This window comes from Rattus rattus, chromosome 2 (assembly GCF_011064425.1).
Source record: "Rattus rattus isolate New Zealand chromosome 2, Rrattus_CSIRO_v1, whole genome shotgun sequence".
Taxonomy (NCBI): domain Eukaryota; kingdom Metazoa; phylum Chordata; class Mammalia; order Rodentia; family Muridae; genus Rattus; species Rattus rattus.
The window spans coordinates 30,192,479-30,212,706 of record NC_046155.1 but is presented as its reverse complement, the minus strand read 5'-3'; the positions used below and the strand labels follow the sequence as shown (position 1 = coordinate 30,212,706).

At 45.1% G+C, this 20,228-nt stretch overlaps 2 protein-coding genes across 2 annotated transcripts in view; one reads left to right on the top strand and one right to left on the bottom strand.

Annotated features, from left to right (window-relative positions):
* Positions 1-7,658, top strand: part of Gldc (glycine decarboxylase) — a 79,492-nt gene extending 71,834 nt beyond the window's left edge. Inside the window, exons 22-25 of the mRNA XM_032891796.1 lie at positions 3,286-3,381; positions 5,266-5,438; positions 6,253-6,333; positions 6,995-7,658. Coding sequence (XP_032747687.1) covers positions 3,286-3,381; positions 5,266-5,438; positions 6,253-6,333; positions 6,995-7,138 — 494 coding nt within the window. The 3' untranslated portion in view covers positions 7,139-7,658. The remainder of the gene's footprint in view (positions 1-3,285; positions 3,382-5,265; positions 5,439-6,252; positions 6,334-6,994) is intronic.
* Positions 7,659-12,912: 5,254 nt separating this feature from the next.
* Positions 12,913-20,228, bottom strand: part of Uhrf2 (ubiquitin like with PHD and ring finger domains 2) — a 63,413-nt gene continuing 56,097 nt past the window's right edge. Inside the window, exons 12-16 of the mRNA XM_032891795.1 lie at positions 19,831-19,971; positions 18,646-18,742; positions 17,876-18,033; positions 14,842-14,940; positions 12,913-13,886 (exon numbers count right to left, since the gene is read on the bottom strand). Of these exons, the coding sequence (XP_032747686.1) occupies positions 13,740-13,886; positions 14,842-14,940; positions 17,876-18,033; positions 18,646-18,742; positions 19,831-19,971 (642 nt within the window). The 3' untranslated portion in view covers positions 12,913-13,739. The remainder of the gene's footprint in view (positions 13,887-14,841; positions 14,941-17,875; positions 18,034-18,645; positions 18,743-19,830; positions 19,972-20,228) is intronic.

Sequence of the window (20,228 nt, the reverse complement as noted above, 5' to 3'; positions counted from 1 at the left end):
TTTAATAATCACGGTGGACTCTAACGTGCCCGGTCGCACTATTAGAGAACCAGTGCTCATCTTAACCATGTTTACCAGCACTAAATCAGACGTCGGAATTTCAGATGCCTGTGAGGCAATCATTTTAATGAACTCCAGGCTTCCCAGTGTGAGCTGCTCCTCTGAGATTTGAATAGTAACTAAGCTGTCTAGGCTAGTGGGCTTTTAAAGCAAATGAGGGTACAGCAGGCGAGAGGCAGTTGGAGAAGCTGGAGAAATATTTTATTCTGTTGCAATGAAGATAAAAGGAATGACTTTAATTAAAATAACTATTCTGTTGGTGGTCTTGGTCAGTCTCTCTTGTAGATGTTCCTGGGGGAGGTTCTTTTTTTTTCTTTTGAAGTAGCATCTCACTGCTTAGCTGAAGCTGACTTTAATTTGTGATTGACCTGTCTTAACGTTCCTCAGTGCTGGGATTATGCATGGCTTCTTGCTGTACCCAGAAAGGATGGTAGCTTTGTAAGAGAAGGGATTTTGTAACTTATCAGGTCCCTCACCTTTTGGGCGGCTCCTGGATTTAGACTCTGGCAGCATGGTTTTGTTAACGTTTCTATCTGCCTCTCATCTTGGACAAGGCCAGTGTTGGGTTAAACTCCTGTTCCCGAAGGCCTTTGCAGGTGGGGCCCTTCCTCTGAAAGTGAGCAGTGGCCCCATAGGCTGGCTGGTCCATGCTGACCTAGGGCACAGAGAGCCAGACCTCATGCCCAGGAAAATGCTGGGAGTCTTCTCTTTTTGTCTCAGGCTACCACAGAGCCAGAGGGCCCTTTGCTGGCCTGCCCAAGCTTTACGCAAGTCGCTCACTTCTAGCGTTCTGAGGCAGTCTCTGTGAGAATGTTGCAGACGTGTCTCCAGTCTGTGCTCTCCAGGGGAGCGTGGAGAATCCCATCGTCTTAGTTAGGGTTTCTATTTCTATGAAGGGACACCACGACCAAGGCGACTCTTAGTCAGGACAACGTTTAATTGGAACTGGCTTATGGTTTCGGAGGTTTAGTCCATTATAGTCATGGTGGGAAATATGGCAGCGAGCTGGCAGACACGGTGCTGGAGAAGGAGCAGAGAGTTCTACATCCTGATCTGCAGGCAGCAGGAAGGGAGAGACGTGGGGCCTGGCTTGAGCATCTGAAACCTCAAAGCCCACCCCCAGTGACACACTCCTCCAGCAAGGCCACACCTACTCCAACAAGGCCACAAGTCCTGATACTGCCACTCCCTAAGAGCCTATTTTCATCGTGCTGTTGAAGTGCCAGGCCTTCATTTTGTTTTTCTCTTGTCCCACCTCCTCACCTTTTAGGCAGACATCCACAGCTGCTGAGAGCTGTTCACGGTGGCACTGCTGTGTTGAGAAGACACCGCTGTTCCACACCCCTCCGTGACCAGCGACTCCTCCCGCCCCTTCCTGCTGTTTCAGGCTCCTCTGACGTGGTGTCACTCTTAGCTGCAGTCCTGGTTAGGGCTGGAGGAAACAGCTGTTGTCTTAGATGGCCCCAGTTTGCCACAGGCAGAGCGGGTTTGTACACCTCTCTCCCAAAAGCTGTAGACAGAGAAGAGCTTCTTGGGCTCTGGCCTCTCATGGCCGCCAAATTTAAATGCTATCCCTTAGAGGGCTCTTAGAGCAAGGGGGGCCCTTTAGGATGAGCGTGCGCACTTAGAAAATAACATCTGAGCCTCATATTTGGGAGTGAACCTTTTCCCAAACCACTCGTCTGTGGCGGTGCCCGTGCAGATGGAGTCTTGGGTTTAGCAGCGTTGGGGTGACCTGGTTAGATGAACTTCAGTCCGCTGCCACTGATCCCCTGCTTGCAGGACTGTCCTCTACGCCTGCCAACAAATGACTCCTCTCCTGCTGACATACATTTCCAGCCTCAGGCTAGCCGCATGCCCTGCAGAACAGTAAACATCACTAGTCATCTTCCTGCTGGGGTTGTAGCCCAGGGTAGCAGCCCAAAGCTCAGAGGAGAAAGGGCAGAGGCTGACGCTGGACTCTAAGTTTCCTAAAAGTCGAAGCTGATAAGGTCATAAGGATTTTTGTGATTTTTTTTTTTTTTTTAATTTGCTCCTCAAATCTTAGAAGGGTTATTCCATTGGACACGTTTTTCTGAGATCACTCACCTAGACATAGACCTTTCTAGAGTCTCATTTCTCATTGTTAGAAATGAGAAAGGCCTCATTCGGAGGCCAGAAGAGGGTCACAGGTCCCCTGGAGTCACAGGTGGCTGTGTGTTGCAGGGCAAGAGTGCTGTGCACCAGACACAGGTCCTCTGGAAGAATAGGAAGTGTTCTCAACGGCTTAGCCACCTCTCTAGCCCCACCACTAGTTTATTCTTGATGGTAGCTCCTGATGGATCTAGGAAGGCAGTCGGCTTATGAACTAGGTCTAAGTGAACTGACCCACACGCATTCCAGTCTCACCGATTCTGTGGTTATTTGACAGTTCCCTCCTGCCCCCCTCTTTCTTTTCTTCCTGTTGTTTCTATTCTTCCTTTTTTGGATTTTGTTTTGAGACAAAGTCTTGATCTGTAATTCTCCGGCCTCTGCTTGGTGCTAGGATCACTGGAGGGTACCACTTCATCCCACTGACAGCGCTTATTTCTAATTCTTGGTCTGCAGCCTGATATTAAAAACCTTGGCCACCCTTTGAAGCATCATATTAAATTCTGCATGTGTCCTGTGAATACGTGTTTATTGATATGTACTCACAGATGCCCGGGATGAAGCTATTTAACCTTGAAAGTTGAGGATGCTGAACTCACCAGTGAATCTTTTAGAAACAATTTGTATAAAAAGATTGGGGTTGGGGTTGGGGATTTAGCTCAGTGGTAGAGCGCTTGCCTAACAAGCACAAGACCCTGGGTTCGGTCCCCAGCTCCAAAAAAAAGAAAAAAGAAAAAAAAAAAAAAGAAGATCGGGGTTGTATTTAACTGTTTCAAGGAGATTTTAGGTCTTTAGAATAGAAATTTCACAGATCTCCTGCTGATTGTTTTAGTAACACTCCCCCTTCTCCCCACCTCGCCCCCAAACACACACCCTTCCCTTCATCCACTGCCGGGCTGTAAGATGTACAGGTCTAAGATGTCATAGAGTGTATGATAGGGTAAATGAAGTCTTTCCTGCCAACTCTAACCGTATCGAGTTCACTCAGCCCCTTGGTCCCCATGGTCCGGTGTAAAGAGCTGAGTTGATTACTGTGCACTTGAGTGAAACAGTAAACCAGTACCCGTCTTCAGCGGACACTGTGTTCTTGAACAGGGTTCGTGGCTCATGAATTCATTTTGGACACACGACCCTTCAAAAAGTCTGCCAACGTCGAGGCTGTGGATGTCGCCAAGAGGCTCCAGGATTACGGTAAGCGGCTTTTGATATTCGCACAACGGAACCTATAGGCTGTGGACCATTTCCTAGAGGCACGTGCACTCGGTGCATGACTAGACAACAGATCCAGGAACTGCACGCCCTGGTCACAAGTGGCTATTACTCAGCCCCTGGCCAGGAGGTGAGCCACAAGGGAGGGAGGGAGGGACGTTGCTGTCAGCTGACGGGGATTCCAAGAAGGGGCAGTGAGGAACTGGTTGTTAATTCACTAGTAACCAGGTTTTCTGACATTCTCCATTTATTGTGTGTAATTCTGCACAATAGGTCACCCGTTCACAGGGAGTCGTGTGTGGGCCTCCTATTAAGATGTGTCAGTAAGACTTTAGAAATGTCTGATATACATTTCTTCTTAAAACAAGTAATTAAGAAGCTGGGGGGCGCTCAGTGGTTAAAAGCACTCTCTGCCCTTGCAGAGGACCTGGGTTCTATTCCCAGCATGCAGCACCCATGGTAGCTGCAACCAACCACATCTGGGTGCCTCCCTTCCTGAGATAGGGTCAAGACCCAGGAATCTGTTTCTAGACATGGATGGTTCCAGATGTAGACGGGTCCAGATGTCGGAGCCACTAAAGCAGAATATGAATAGAATTTGCTCACACAAGGAATTGAGGACACACTCTAATTCGTAATGAAATCGGTTTGTGCTTTAAAGACCAAAACAACTCCTTGCTGGGGCTAACATCTGACACAGATGAATGCTTTTGTTAAAGCCCATTAAATGGTTTAGCTGAAACCCGTGTATTTCACTCTGAGGTTTATGACGAAGTACAAGAATATTGAGTTCTTGTTACTGGTGGGCATTCTAAACTACTTACAAAATAAAGCATTCTGATAGTTACAGCATTCTATGAATTACATAAAAAATAAGTTGGGGCCAGCAATATGGCTCAGTGGTAAGTGCTGCCAAGTTTGGTGGCCTGAGCTCTACCCCTGAGACCCACGTGGAATGAGCGCTAACTCCTCAAAGGCTCCCAATACCCAAACACACATACATGTGCTAAATACACAAATTAAAGAATAGCATGGATGGCGTCATTGAAGAATCTTTGGCAGATCTGTAGCACCTTGCTACAGTGCTTTCAAATTACCCATGGACTTGAACATTTTTATTAAAATAATGTTGGGAAACTAGTCCATTAAGGCCAATGGTGAGGTCTGCCCGACGTCGGGAACCTCTGGTCTCTGCAGCAGCGTTAGCTGGAAGGGCCGTCAATCTGGGAGATTGTGCTAAGTCTTAACATGGTCTCAGAGATGGGATGGGCAGAGTCCGGTGGAAATCTACATGAGCATGAATGGGGCCTGGGTTGGAGCTCACACTGCAAACCCAAAGCAGCTCAGATCCCGCTAAGAATGAAGGAGGCGAAGCTCTGCTTGCCTCTGCCCAGAAAAACCTCTTTTGACCACGTCTTTGTTTCTTAACGCACACTGTGTTCAGGCAAAGGCTTCACACATGCTGACCCGCCCTAGGTTCTTCACACGGCACGAGGACGCTGAGGTTTGCTTGCTTTCTCTTGAATTTCTGATTGGCTGTTTCTTGTCGTTACAGCACCATCACAGAGAGTTTTGGGGTTTTTTGTTTGTTTTCTGGTGGTGGTTGTCACCGTTGTTTTTGGCTGTTGTTGCACTCATGAGTCTGAGGCCTCAGGGATGCCAAGCATATGGTCTGAAGCTGAGGGTCAACTTCAGTCTAGAAAGATTCTAAAACACGAGGCGAAATGGAAAGTCCACTCTAAACTAATTTTGTCATGCTTACCTGCTAATACACATCTATACCTTATGGTGCTTGTAAAAGCCATGTTATTAATTATAATAAATTTGTGTACTTTTGACTTATACTTCTCTGGTCTCCCTTTGCAGGATTCCATGCTCCTACCATGTCCTGGCCTGTGGCAGGGACCCTCATGATTGAGCCCACTGAGTCAGAAGACAAGGCCGAGCTGGACAGATTCTGTGATGCCATGATCAGCATCCGGCAGGAAATCGCGGACATAGAGGAGGGCCGCATCGACCCTCGGGTCAACCCCCTGAAGGTACACAGCATCCTCGGAGTTGAAAGTGGTGTCTGGGGAGTGCGCTGACCCTCCCTGAGCCCTCTGCAGTGATTAGACTCTTGCCCAGAATGAGAGAGTTATGAGAATCATAGAGGCTGCTGTCTTCTTGAATGGCAGTGCTGTTACTTGGGTGGAGTGGTCACTTGGGTGGCCCTTGGTTGTAGGAGCTGTGGATGCCACCTGTACCCATCTGATTGTGAAGGAGGGAGTGGGGAGAGGAGGCTCCCCAGTTGGAGAGTTCTTACCACTCTGTGTCACAGCGTTCGTTTACTTCCTTCATGAACTCTCTCTAAATCCAGCCCTTGTGCTGCCATAGCAATCTGAGACCAGCTTAATTGGTGTTTGATTCACCCTGGGAGTTTAGCAGTGCTTATGGCCCGTGTAGAGGAAAGTCCAACATGTCCCCAATCTCCTCCAAAACACGTTGCTTTTAGAATCCTACTTTTCCGGTTCAGTGTAAACGTTAATGAGGAGATGGCTTGAGAACGCTCTGTGGACAGAGCTATAGGCCAGAGCGTGAGGTGATGCAGTAACAGGTTCAGAACTGCCTGCCTGAAGGTTCGTTGTGGAGATGCTGGAAGGCGAGAGAACCTTGCTTGAAATACTGCAGCAAAGGGAGGATCTTCCCCACAGTGCGAAGCTGCATTGTCAGGGTGTGGAGACTTCTCTCGGCGTTACCATGTGTGCGGTGGAAACAGTAGTCACCAGGTTCAGGGTTAGCTGCTGGGGCGAGGTGTGGGAGAAAGCAGCACAGTGTTCTGAACAGACCATCTGCCACCATTTCTCTGTCCAGATGTCTCCACACTCCTTGACCTGTGTCACAGCCTCCCGCTGGGATCGCCCATATTCCAGAGAGGTGGCGGCATTTCCTCTGGTAAGTTCTCTGAACTCTGCCAACTGCCGTGCTATTATAGCCCCCGTTGGCCCTGAGGTTTCCCATCCAGCCTCGCTATGTAAAGTGTATCTGAAATGGCTGGTGAAGTGTGGATTGCGATGAGGAACCAAGGGGGAAGACTTGGCCCTTAAGGGTCATCTGAGCTCACTGAGGGCATCAGTCACAAGCGTAGGAACCCACAGGGTCAAAGATCAACACTGAACAGCAGTCCTGGTCGGGGGGCTCAACGTGTTCTCCACCAGCATCTGGCGGGAGCTGGAGGTTTATTTATTATTTGTGTGGAGGGGGGTGCAGTGGGTGGAGGTTATGTGTGTATGAACCCTGTGTGCAGAAGCAGGAACCTGAATTTCAAGTGGTTCGTGAGCTGCCTTGTGGGTACTGTGAACTAAATCCAGGTCCTCTGCCAGAGCAGTCAGCGCTCTTAACCACAGCCGTCTCTCCAGCCCCGCGCACTTCCTTTTCATTGGGAAGGCATCGTCTGATCCCAGAGGCATACGGACGAGACTCCGAAGTTGAAATTGTGAAAAGTACAGCCTTTGGCACTGGTGCCTTGGGCTGCGGGAACACCCGAAAACCACTACATCTCAATTTCCCCCAAAGGACTGGGAACATCCCAAAATATCCATTTTTTCCTTTTCAGCCCTTTGTGAAACCAGAGAACAAATTCTGGCCAACCATTGCTCGGATCGACGACATCTACGGAGATCAGCACCTCGTGTGCACCTGCCCACCCATGGAGGTCTACGAGTCTCCATTTTCTGAACAGAAAAGGGCCTCTTCTTAGTCCTTCCTCCCCAGGTTCAAAGGACTGACTGGACGTCTCCTGCTGCGGCATTTGACAAGCAAGGACATTTCTCCTTCACGTGGCTCACACGAGTTTTATACGCTGTCTATTTTTATAATCTTTCAAGGTAATGTAAACACGGTTGGCATGGTGAGTGGCGGCTGCCTGCTGTACGGCGAGGCGGCCGAGCTTCCTATTGCCTTGATTGGGAGCCATTTAGTTTACGGAATAGAAAATTTGGGGTGCGCTAGCCATCTTAACCTTTTAATTCAAGAATCTGCAGAGGTCAGAGCCTATGCTGGGAATTCAATAGACATTCTTTTTTGTTCCAAATAAGTCCTTGTGGACTGTGGCCTCTGTGGGAAACCCCAGGGCGAATGTTTACATTTTGTATACACTGAAGAGTTCTTCCTCACTAATGTGCCTGATCTGTCACAGCATTCAAGTGTCTTCCTTTCACTGTGTGGATTTTTTTTATCTGCTTTTATTAGCATTCTAATAAAACTGAGTTTGAATAATGCCTTCCCATGTGATTTTACACCCATGACGCACAAGACTCAGGAAGCTGCAGGGCAGTGACAGCACTCAGTCCGACAGCTACATTTACACTGATTGTCACCCTTGCTTTTGACTGGCCAAGGACAGTCCATATAGCCTGTTTACCAGAGAAAGCCACTCTGGCCCTTTTCATCACGGGCCATATGTAATTTAACCTCAACTTACAGAAGTTCAAATAGCCGTTTCTTAACCATCCAAGGACTGAGGGTCCTTTGTGGGGAGAGGCAGCAGCCTTGAATGAACACGGAAGGGATCGTTTGAGGTCCTAAGGAAATGTGCTAATGACAAGGACCAGTGCCTCAGACCCCGGGAACAGGCAAAGCTGTACAACTAAGGAAATTGACAGAGTTCCTGGTCCGTGTGCAGATGTCAGCAGTGTGTGCAGAAACAAGCAACCACAGCTCCTTCTGTCTGGATGACAGCAACGAGATTGTTCCCTACACACACAGCCCTCCTACTGAGACAACCTTACTCCTCCTCACGCCAAACAAAAATAACAAAGTCGCTGAAATTCCAGGGTTTTACATAGTTGGTGCCACTTCATCAGAACAAGCATGACTTGTCTGTCTCTCTGTCTGTCTATCTGCCCTTTCTTCTTTCCCTTGTCACTGCAGTCAGGTTTTCAGGAGCAGGCAATCCTTCAATCACACCCTTGTACATCTTTTGCATGGTCCACACCTATGACCTCAAGATGGCTGCTCGCCCGCTAGTCAAGAAAAGGGGGAAAAAACAAAAAGCCAAAGGCAGGTTCCATCTTCTCTTCAGTTCCTTTCCAAGCAGGTCCACCTAACAACCTCTGCTTGCTTTTTAGCAAGACCCTCACTCCTGGCTACAAAGGGGTATGGAAACTTCTCAGGCATGCTGTGCCCAAGATAAAATGTTTGTTAATGTAACCGGGAAAGGATGAGTTTGTGGTGGGCAGCTGGCCCGCCTGCCACAAAGAAGTTACCTTGAAAGTAGCAACCACTTGCCATCTTCTTACCGACAGTTCTAAGCGGTGCTGTGAGGCTTTTCCCTGCTTCCTTGCAGGGCACCCCAACAATTATGCAATCACTAAACCTCACGATAGCTACCTGAGCAGGTTGTGAGCTCTTGTGAAATTCTCCACTACCATCCACATACACAGAAAAAGCATAGAACAACTTGGTTCAGCCTAACAAAAGTGGTACCAACGGGGTCCCTGGCTTTTTGTTTTGTTCCCTCCACTAATAATTAAATTAATAGCTATTGAGCACTTTTCAGGTACTATGTGCCTGCCACAAAATATGGTAGAGATTCCGGAGGTCACGTGCTTGGTAGGTATTTGAACCTAGCTCCAGGGCCTAACAGTCAAACAGGAGACCAGGTTACCATGGCAACAGCAAACTGCAAGAGCAGGAAATGTAGGCAGTAATCCTTTCTCTGGAAGCACCAGTATGTGCAGAATAGAACCCACTACAGTGCTGGGCTTCTTCATTAAGGTGCAGCTGCTTGCTAAGGTCGTTTCTCCAGCTGGCCAGCTCTGCCTTCAGGATGTGAGTGACATAGGTAACTGCTTGTCCTGGACTATGGCACCTCTCCTGTGTTTACCGCATGCTCTGTTGATCCTCTCCCACCTCTGGGTTTTGGCCTGTAGGGATTTTCCATGTGGAGTACTGCCTCTCGCCCCTCAATGGATTTCAGTACCTCGTACCGATCTTTCTTGGATCCCTGAGAAATGGGTGACAATTTTTTCGATCTCCCCAATGTTTGTTTCTTCCTTTTAAAAATCAAGTTTAGCTAAGTATTCAGTTTTCTGTTTTTCTGCTTCAGACTCAGTGCCCTGAGAACAAGACCGTATCTCAGTGATCACTGGATTCCCAGCAGAGTAAGGGCTTCCTATGCTGTGTTCAATTAGAACATCATGTGAATAAAGGAGCGTGATCCTGAGTCATCCTGCATGGGAACTTGCAAGGTCTGCGGTGAACAGCTCTTTCTAAGTTATGCACAAAACCACCCAGCCTTGAAGATGGCCCCCGGCTTCGCATAGAATGTGCTACTAATTAAGAACGGTTTTGCTTATTCTGGCTAAACACATAACCCTAAAGTATGGTCCTTGAGCTATCCTTAGCCGTACAATGGAGTTGCATTAAGTACAAAGCTGTGTAGACGAGTCTTTGAATGATTTTTAGACTAGGACTTTGAGAAAGCCTGTGTCCTATGCACTAGGCTCTCTCTCGCTCCTGGTGCCCTGGGCTCCGGGCCCTTTCTGGAACTCTTAATCTGACAAGATACAAGGACTCTGGCTCGCAATGAAAACTATGAAATCCATATGCCTTGGAAACATCCCTGATCTGTTATCTGGCCCTGTGCTCTGTAGAGCACCCAAAGGGTGACGTGTCAGTTTTCAAACTGCTTGTCAGGTCGTTTTACACCTAGAAAGGGACACTTTTAATTCTGTACCTGGCCAGAAACCATATTGTCATTGATTATATCAATGCCTCTTTCTGGGTAAAAGACTTTTTATCTTTTCCCCTCATACTTTAGAGAACTTTCTGGAACACTAGCTCTTTGCTTTAAATTTTTTTTTTATTTTTTATTTTTTTTCAGAGCTGGGGACCGAACCCAGGGTCTAGCAAGCGCTCTACCACTGAGCTAAATCCCCAACTACACTAGCTCTTTGATGGATGGGTCTTCAGAGGCTGAATTTTTGTTAGCGTTGTCTCAATTTGTGGGGTGGGGCAGGAAAGTCCTGCAGATCTAGCTGCAGGCTTCCCTTGAACCTTCAAGGCAAGCCCTCTCTAACTTAAGTGCAGCCCCAGCCCTCCAAGGCTAATCTTACTGAGAATACTCTCTTGGGTCTATTCCACTGCTGCTCCAAATGAGGTGCTCATACTGTGCACTTATATCTGCTAGGCTCAATCCTTCCTGAAGCAAGTCAAGAAAACATGGCTCCCTGCCCCTCCCTCCACCAGTTCACTCCTAGCCAAGGTGCAATGCAAATGGAAGGGCACCATGCACAAGTCCAAATCTGAGGCCAAGGCTAAGTATGCCCATGGCAGGGGAGTGAATGTCTCAGGGGCTTGAAGTTGAAAACTAATTCCAGAGAACAGTGATCCCTGAGAGCAGGGTTGGTGGTAGGGAAGGCAGGATTGTCATGGAAACCCAGTGTGCAGTACTAGAGTACAGGATAATTCATGATCATGTGATTTTTTTTCCCCCTTCCCTGGTGTCCTTACTCGTTTATGTGATTTCCATTCAACTTCACTGACTGCTCCATCTCACCCTTTCTCTACCATTCCTCATGATGGTTAATCTTGACTGGATCTGAAACTCAACTCGGAGGCTTGTCCCTGGCAGGTATGAAGGGCATTTCCAGGAAGGGGTAAGGGCAACACCTCCCTCCATTAGCAGCCGTGTGAAGCACCTCTACCTTTGTGCTTTGCTTGTGACTCTGCTCTGTGGTGATGGCTGACAACCACCCAGCATTTCTTTCAGCCTTCCAAGGTGGATGGGAGACGGTGGTTCTCCAGGATCCTCTAGGCTGTGGACAGACTAAAACTGCAGAGGCATCCAGCAGCAACTGTGCTCTGGGCCTCTGGAGTGTACAGTCTGTCAAGACTACCCAGCCCTCCTGTCTAAGCAGACGTAATAGATCCCTGTTCATAATTCTGTCTGTTCCTCCTGAGGACCCTGATACATCGTTAGTCCCTATTCAAGAGCCCCAGCTGTTGCCACATGCTGCCAAGCTAGAACTTCACAAACATGTCTCCTGGAGCCTCTCCCACAACTCGGGGAGGACGAGAAATCAGAAAATGTGGCAGGAGGCAGGACTGATGCTAAAACCTGGCAAAAGATTTTCATAAAAGCAATGTTTATATGATGCTGTGATGGGTTTTGATACATAAACTGGTAACCCAGCTTTCCTCAACATCACTGTTCCTAAGGAGAATATTTGTACAAATCCATAAAGCATTATTTCAATTCATTCCCCTAGTCAAAGATGCCTTATTTTCAGTCCCCCCCCCAAAAAAAGAGAACAACTGACTGATCTTCCAGAGGTCCTGAGTTCAAATCCCAGCAAGCACATGGTAGCCCACAACCATCTGTAATGGGGTCTGATGCCCTCTTCTGGGGTGTCTGAAGACAGCAACAGTGTACTCACATACATAATAAATAAATAAATCTTTAAATGAGAGGTGGGCTTGGAGCTCAGCGTCAGAGCCTTTCTTTATCTGGCATTAAATAAGAACATGGGTTCATTCGACAGCACCATTGAACAAAGCATGCAAACAAGAATAAGTGAATGGAATTGGAGAATGCTTAGTAATTCTTTAATTCTTAATAATGCTTTAATTCTTCTGAATTAAAGAGAATGTGAAAACAACACAGATGAGCCTTCTTATTCTTATGGATATCTGGAATAAGAGTAAACCAGTATTTGCTGGTTTCCACTGGAATCCATATAACAGACAGGAATGGGCTTGATGATATCTGCCTCTTAATGGTTGGAAGGATTATGTTAACACACACACCACCACCACACACATCCCAGTACGAAGGAGGCAGAGGCAGACAGATCTCTGAGTCCCAGGCTGGCCAGGGCTACGTTGCCTCAATAAAACAAAAACAAACAAAAAACCCAAAACCAAATGGATAATACAAACTTTCAATATTCATGCTGAATATTCCATAACAATATTTGATAATATCTAAATTTGATAAATTATTGGCAACAGATATGTGTGCACCTCTATGTGTATTTGTCCCACTTTCCGAAATACTCTCACTTGTGAAATATGAAGTAGCAAAGAAAAACTGGGAGGTAAAAGCTGCACATAACAGGGTGGAGAGAGGCTCAGCAGGTCGAGCACTTGCTCTTCAGTGCCCAGCTCCCACCTGGGTGGCACACGACCACCTGTTCCTTCAGTCCCAGGGCATCTGATGCCCTTTTCTGGTCTCTATGGGTATCTGCATGCAGGCACATAGTATGCATACAGATATGCAAGACCACATCCATAAACACACACAAGAATTAACGAAGCCCTTTTAAAAGCAGTAGAGCGTCACAGGGCAGCCAGCAAGTCCTTCATTTATAATTAAGCCAAAGGTGAAATGTGTCCTTACTGTGTCAGAGTGGATCTAGTTTTCTTATCAAAACCAGAGTAAAGATGTTTCAATAAGATACAATGAAAACCAAAATTTACAAAACTACACAGAAGTCAGAAGGATGTAAACGAGTAAAGCTGAACACATTGTTTTCTGATCATAAAATATTTATTAAGGTATACTCTTAAGGAATATAGTGAATATAAAATGTAGGATCACAATGTGAAGCAATTTGAATCTGCTCAAAAGCCAGCACAGCCCTCCTAAGCTGCAGATGGAGACCACTAGGAGGAATTACTGCGGGCCGGAGGAGGAGGACAGAGCGGCTTTTCAGGAACGGTTACTACTGGAGCTTCGGACACCTCTGTCATTGCAAGACCACACCACACTACACTAACGCAGCAACAATGCATTCATATTGTTCTCATTAGTCATTAGTAGTCAATTTGCATAAAACACCAGAAAACAATCACCATGGAGATCACAAGTGAGTTAGAAATGGACCTGCTCTTGCAAAGCACGCACTGTGATGGGCTAGACATGGAAAGGAGTGTGCACATTACAGGAGCTGCACGCGTCCCAACAAGCCCCTCTGCCTTCTTTCCTGGAAAAGCGAAGTACAAGGAACAGGCACAACTAATACTCGGGAGGCAGTGTGTAGCTAAAATCTCATTTAACTAATAAGTCAATGATTTTTAAAATCCCCGTAAATCTTTTCTGTCCTGAGGTAGTTGCAAAATAAATCATAAACTGGGTAATCAACTACAGTGGAGGCTGCAACTCTTCATTCATGGAAATTAGTTGTTACTGAGAACTACCTTTTGCTATCTAAAAGACAGTTGAGAATGGGCCTCTTACTACACACACGGGAGGGCGGCTGTGGGAGAGACACGGTCCAGCGTTGCTTTAACCCTCCCCTCATTTTAGACTTGTTATTGTCCAAAAATCCACCAGGAACGACACAGAAGCGCGCAGATCACCGGCCTTTGCTGTAGCCAGGGAAGAAAAGGTCAAGGACGGTTTGGAGGGTCTCATTTAGAGTCATGATGTAATTCTGCCCGAGGTCATGCCGGCAAGCAGGGCAGGAGAAAACCTGGGCCTTAAAGGAGCGCTGTAAGCAATCCTAAGGAAAAAACAAACAAAACACACAGGGGAGGGGATGGAGGTAGGAAGACAGGAGAAAGCAGGAAAGAGGGAGAAAAACAATTTCAATTATACGGAAAATCACTCAACAAATCATGTCCTTAATAAAAAGTAGACACTTACTACTCCTTACAAGAGAAAGGTCTAAGAGGAACAGTCACGAAGGCCTGATTCTGTACTGAACTGTGTACAGGTACAGCTTTACTCACGAATACTGTGAGACTGCAGGTAAATGAGTGAAGTAGCTTGGGCCTTGATTCCCTCATCTAGTAAAGTGCGTGTCAGAGTCCTGAAAGAACTCTAAAGAAAACATTATGACGCTGCTGCTCAAATTAAAACACATTTTATCAAATCACTAACCGTACGGGTCCTCTGAGGCACGTTTACTTGTGCTAAATCTAGAACCACTGACATGGTCAGGCATGACCACGGACGTAGACAATGTGTCTACTTCAGAGGAAACCACAGGATGAAGTGAGAGGAGTACACAAACTCACGCTTGGTACAGCGAGCTTCTTCCTCTGGCTTAGCTAAAGCTCCAGTTTCCTCTTCCGCTGCAGCCACAGCATAACACTCAGTTTACCTGGGCATCCTGACCTTTTAGTTAGTGCATGTAACCTTTCAGTGTGCGGTGCAGCAAGTAAAACACATGCTCGCTACCACAGAGAGAACGGCAACGCTGTGGCTTCTTATTCCCTCCTCGCCGTCCCTCCCTCCCTCCCAAGGACAGCAGAATACCTCCAACTGTATGCATGAGAACTGCTATTATGCAATTTTACACCGTGGTTATCTTAACATCACGATGTAATTAAAAAGTTTTCTAACAAGATAAGTTCCCATATCTATTCTTCAGGGAAAAATGGTTCACTGTATGCTTAAGACGGGGGCACTCACTGTGCTGTCAGACCTAGCATGGAAAGTGGATCTGAACTTACCTTACAGACGTTGTGAAAGCATTCTGTTGTGACAGGCTGGTAAACTAGTTCTTGGCAGCACACACACATAAAAGATTGTTCCAATTTCTTCAGAAAATTCTAAAATGGGGCCCAAGAGGAGGAAAGAAGAAAAGATTAGCAGCTCAAAATATACTAATGAATTCTACATGATGACAGAAAATTTGTCTTAGCCACATGTAAGATGTTCTCTACTAAGAAAATCAAGTAGTGACTTCCTAAAGGAAATACTTTAAATGAAGGAAACCAAGGAAATTTCATTAGTCTCCCAAAAATTTCCAGTCTAGTGCTAGTAACTATTTTGTTTTCTCATCTTTATTTTGGATGCTGTGCTTAAGAGGGGGAAAGAGTGTCTTTCCTGCCATCGATCAGGCCTCAAACTAATCTCCGTTTTTGCATACTCGCAGCTTCTGCCTCTTGAGCACTGGGGTGACAGGAATGGGCTACCATGAGCAGATATTTTTTAATTAAAAAGATGGGGTTGGAAGAGTTGGGGGCAATGGGATGGCTCAGCAGAAAAGGAACTTGGTATGGAGTCAAACAACTTGAGAGACTCTCCACAGAGAACCATGTGGTAGAGAGAGAGAACCAGCTCCCAAGAGTTGTTTTCTGACCTCCAGAGGCCAGAGGTGCAGACACTGATGTACGTGTGTATGCAGGAATGAACACACACAGACACATGCAGACACGCAGACACAGACACACACACACAGACACACGCACACACACACACACACCCCAAGGAAGGATCCAGTGCAGTGGTAGGTCACTGGCCCAGCACTGTAAATACAACAGAAACCACAAATAGCAGCAAATGAAATAATGAAGTAGTCAGTCTTTTCCTGTTACAAACTACAATGTTTTTTGAAACTAAAGAAGCATAAGGTAATAAATACCTCTAGATCCAGTATCCCAAGAAACCTGTTCATCTTCCCAAGATGCTATGCACTATTCTGCCTCAATTTCCAAGTCACAATTCCAGGAAGTAAGACTTATTTAGAATGGACAGTGCAAACATTATCGAATGGATGCTCTGTGTCATCAACAGCCACAGTGGTTCCAGTTACCCTGGCTGTGTGCAGCCTTCCTTTCTTTTTAAGAAAAGGTCTCACCATAGCCCATGTTAGCCTGCCTCTGCTTGTGTGCTGGGATTAAACACATGCACTATCCCATGGCTTATTCATGTCTCTGAAACTAAACAAAGGGTGGGTTTCAAACAGTACTAAGCATGATCTTCCATGTGGGCACATGCTCACAGTAATCACAACTGTCGGGTCAGAATAGCTGGATGTAGCACTCAGGTCTAGTTAAGGGCAGGACAATCAACACCCACACACGCGTGTGCACTCAAGTGGCTTTTATATCCCATGCCCATCCCGATCTGAAACCCAGTGAAGTTATCTACCACTAACCAACTGTATCCTTCCCCACAAGTCTAACTGTTCACCTAAATTATAGATAACAACTGATATGTCTTAGTGTAGCCTACGTGAAGAGTCTGACCTAACAGATGCTCTTTATCCCCATCCATCCATCCATCCATCCATCCATCCATCCATCCATCCATCCATCCATCCATCCATCCATCCATCCAGGGTCACTTGTCTAATAAGCAAGTAATACCCTCATAGAACAAAACCACTACACTTAGGCCATTAAAAAAGAAAAAATCAAAGCCTCACCTCAGTTTACCAAAGTCAATGCTTTTCTTAAATAGTAATTTTTTCAGTAATTTTGGATATAGCTAAACGGTATTCGATAATAGTTACCAATAAGTAACTTAATTCAGTAATTTTAACTATCGCAACCAAAAATGCTAAACACATTATATGGGAGGTGGATACCCCTTACATTACTCACTCAAACATGTGAGAAGTTTTAGCTGTTGCAATGAGAGGAAATAAAGGCAACAGCGGAAGGAAAAAGAATGAGATGAACAAATATAATTTATATACAGATGACTCCCAGTAACTGTGCATCGTACTATTTTAGGAGGAAAGGAATAAAAATATTACACACAAGAGATCAAGTTAACAATAAAATAGGAGACACAGTAAATAAAATGAGCTATCAGTTCCCATTTGAAGCTTTTTCATCTGGTGAGCACAGCTTAACATGAAATCCACACATTAACAACAGCAAAATCATCGCCACCATCATCATCATCAACAGCAGCAACATCCTCTTCCTCCACCACCATCCTCCTCATCAGACAAGTCCCTCTATGTAGTCCTGGCTGTCCTGGAACTCAGTATGTTGTAGACCAGACTGTCCTCAAACTCAGCGGCCTCTGCTCCTGGAGTGTGGGACTCAAGGCGTGTGCCACCAGGCCCAGCTTTACTCTAACATTTAATGATTATAAAACCAAAGTTTAAAAAATCTACATTTTAAAAGAGAAAAAAACTTTAAAAATTAAGATTATGTGCATATTTGTGTATGTGTGTGGGGTGAGGTGTTGGGGATATACGTGATGGGGTCCCTCAGAGATGGAATTACAGGTGCTTGTAAGCTGCCCAAACTGGGTGCGAAGAATCAAACTTGGTCTTCTGCTAGAGTGCTACAAGCTCTAAACCACAGAGCAATCTCTCTGCCACTTAAGTATTTAAGTGTCAAATACTTAAACATATAATGACTAGTTTACTTTACTTCAAAGCTGAACATACAAGTTTTGAAAATCATACAAACTATTTAAAACTTACACGGTCAGATTATCTCATCTCTTAACTATAATACAACAAAACCTTTCTGTTGAGTTTTAGATTTAGTTGACTGAGTTTTACAACTGAAAAATCTTCCTAAAAAGAGCATCTAAGTATAAGTTAATTAATTTAGGATTAAAATCAACAACTAAGAAGTTTAAAATAAACTTATAGCTGTTTAAATTTATTGACTCCTACTATTTCTGAAAGGTTAAGGAAATAAGGTTTTAAAACTACATAAAATAAAGTGTGGACTTATGAGAATCAGTTTCCATGTTTAGTATCAGAGCATCATATTTAAGAGAAGCGTTGTGTACCGGTCCTTCTACAAGAGACGCCAGCACTTCATCCCACAGCTTCTGGTTCTGACAGTCTTCCTTGATCAGCCGTTGCTGCTGAGGCGTGAGCTGGAAAGCCTCTACGGCTTCTGTGGAATCTGCTGTCTTCTGCACTTTGGAATCACTTGGACACTCATCTAGGTTAATTTATAAAATAGTCAGTGGACCTTCACAGTTCTTAGAAACTACACGAAGGTTCATTGCTGCTAGCAATGTTCCAAAGGAAGATGCCTACATCCCCCCTCCCCTCCCCACCAAGCTAGGCTACTACGACAGTTTGTATATGCTTGGACCAGGAAAGTTCTATTAGAAGGTGTGGCCTTGTTGGAGTATGTGTGTCACTGTGGGTTTGGGCTATCAGACCCTCATCCTAGCTCTCTGGAAGCCAGTCTCCTCCCAGCAGCCTTCAGATGAAGATGTAGAACTCTCAGCTCCTCCTGCACCATGTCTGCCTGGATGCTGCCATGTTCCTGCCTTGATGATAATGGACTGAACCTCTGAACCTGTAAGCCAGCCCCAATTAAATGTTGTCCTTATAAGAGTGGCCTTGGTCACAGTGTGTGCTCACAGCAGTAAACCCTAACCAAGACAGATACTTAAAATACTTGCTGCTGATATGACTCTAACTCTATTAAAGAGACAACCCCCCCATCCCTTTACTATAATTGCTTATGAATTCCTCAATTTATTCTCTGTTTCTCTTTATGAAAATGTATTATTAGTAAAGATGCTCTGCAGTTGCTACTTGCCATCGGAAGCTGGCCTTTTGGTGCCTTCACTCGTATGCTTCTTTGACTGTCCCTTGGTTTTCTTCCCTTCCTTATCTGAGGGGTAGCCTGCTGGATACTGGTTGGGGGAAAAGAGATAGTGTTGGTTTAAATTTCACAGGGTGAGACTCTAGATCTAGAGGAAAGTTTAGAAAGGAGGGGAAGGGTTGTTTAAGCTTCCTCTGCACTTAATTTACATAAAGCAAACATACTTTCAGAATTCAAAGGGCAAAAGATAATTGAAACCTCAGATTCTACTTAAAGCCTTACACCCTTAACTGTTACAATGCTCCACTTTATAATTTAACTATTTCAGTTCCAGATCTAAGGGAAGAAAATCTTCACATGTTTTGCTGGTGGGTTAAAAAATTTTAAGAAAAAGTGAAACAAGGCACGGAGTAAGGATCAAATATGGAACATGGAAACTGATATTCAAATAGATGATGAAAATTGTACCTTCAGTCTCAAAACAAAAAACTGAGAGCCAAATTTCTTATCCCCCAAAATTATGGAATAGAAGATTTTTAGAAAACTAAATGGAACTTAGTGTTCCATTACCTAAAAGTTAGATTTCAAGGATACACTCCCTCTTCACCCTCCCTGACAGCTACATTAGAGGAAGGCACGACTTCGTGATAATGCTCGTGTTTAAAGCTCCACGTATTTCTGGCCTCAACACATTACTATTAACCCATAACAGTAGATATGCTCTTATGCTTCTGCTCAGTTTCTAGATGATGAATCTCATTTAAAGAACCATTTCTAGGAGTTTAAAAACAAGAAAAACACTCGGAAGTACACTTTCCCCTGCATGAGTGGTCAGACACTGCCCACAGTTCAGTCCCCACATGCATCGGGACAAGCCGACTGGCTTCACTGGAAGAACTGATGGGGACAATGGCAGATGAGCACCTCTAGAAGTCACCACTCTACCTACCAAAATTCCTTCAACCAAGTTCCAAACAACTAAACATTTTGCTTTTCACTGACAAGTCCAGCTTTTTCCCAGCATGGTACACAGGAAACCACCCGTTGTCTGTTTCTTTCTGCATCCTTGTATACTCTGTCTCTCAGCCTGCTGCAGCTGCTATGCTGTATACAGATGAGGCATGGAGATGGTTGTACACTCTTATACCACATGAGCAGTACAGACCAAGGGGCTCTAACCTGCAATCGCAGACACAGTCTCCTTGATCGTTCGATTCCTTCTGAGGTCCAAGGAGCAGGTTCGACATCATCTCTTCTTAAAAGATAACGCCAAACCAAGAAGCCATGGCTGGATGAAATCTCTGGCCAATATTTCACTACCTATATCATAAAATATTTCAGTATTACATTGAAATGTAAGGTTTAGACTAACCAAACATAAGGTTTAAATAAATCTGCCATAATGAAATGCAACCTCAAAAGATATTTGCTTTGCTGTAAACAACAGTAAATAAATCAAGATTATGAACATTGTTATGAGCTTATTTCCTATTAAGACAGTTCTCATATAATGATATAACATTATAAATTTAACAACAAATTAACAGATTTTATTTTGCAGGAAAAATGGTGGTAGA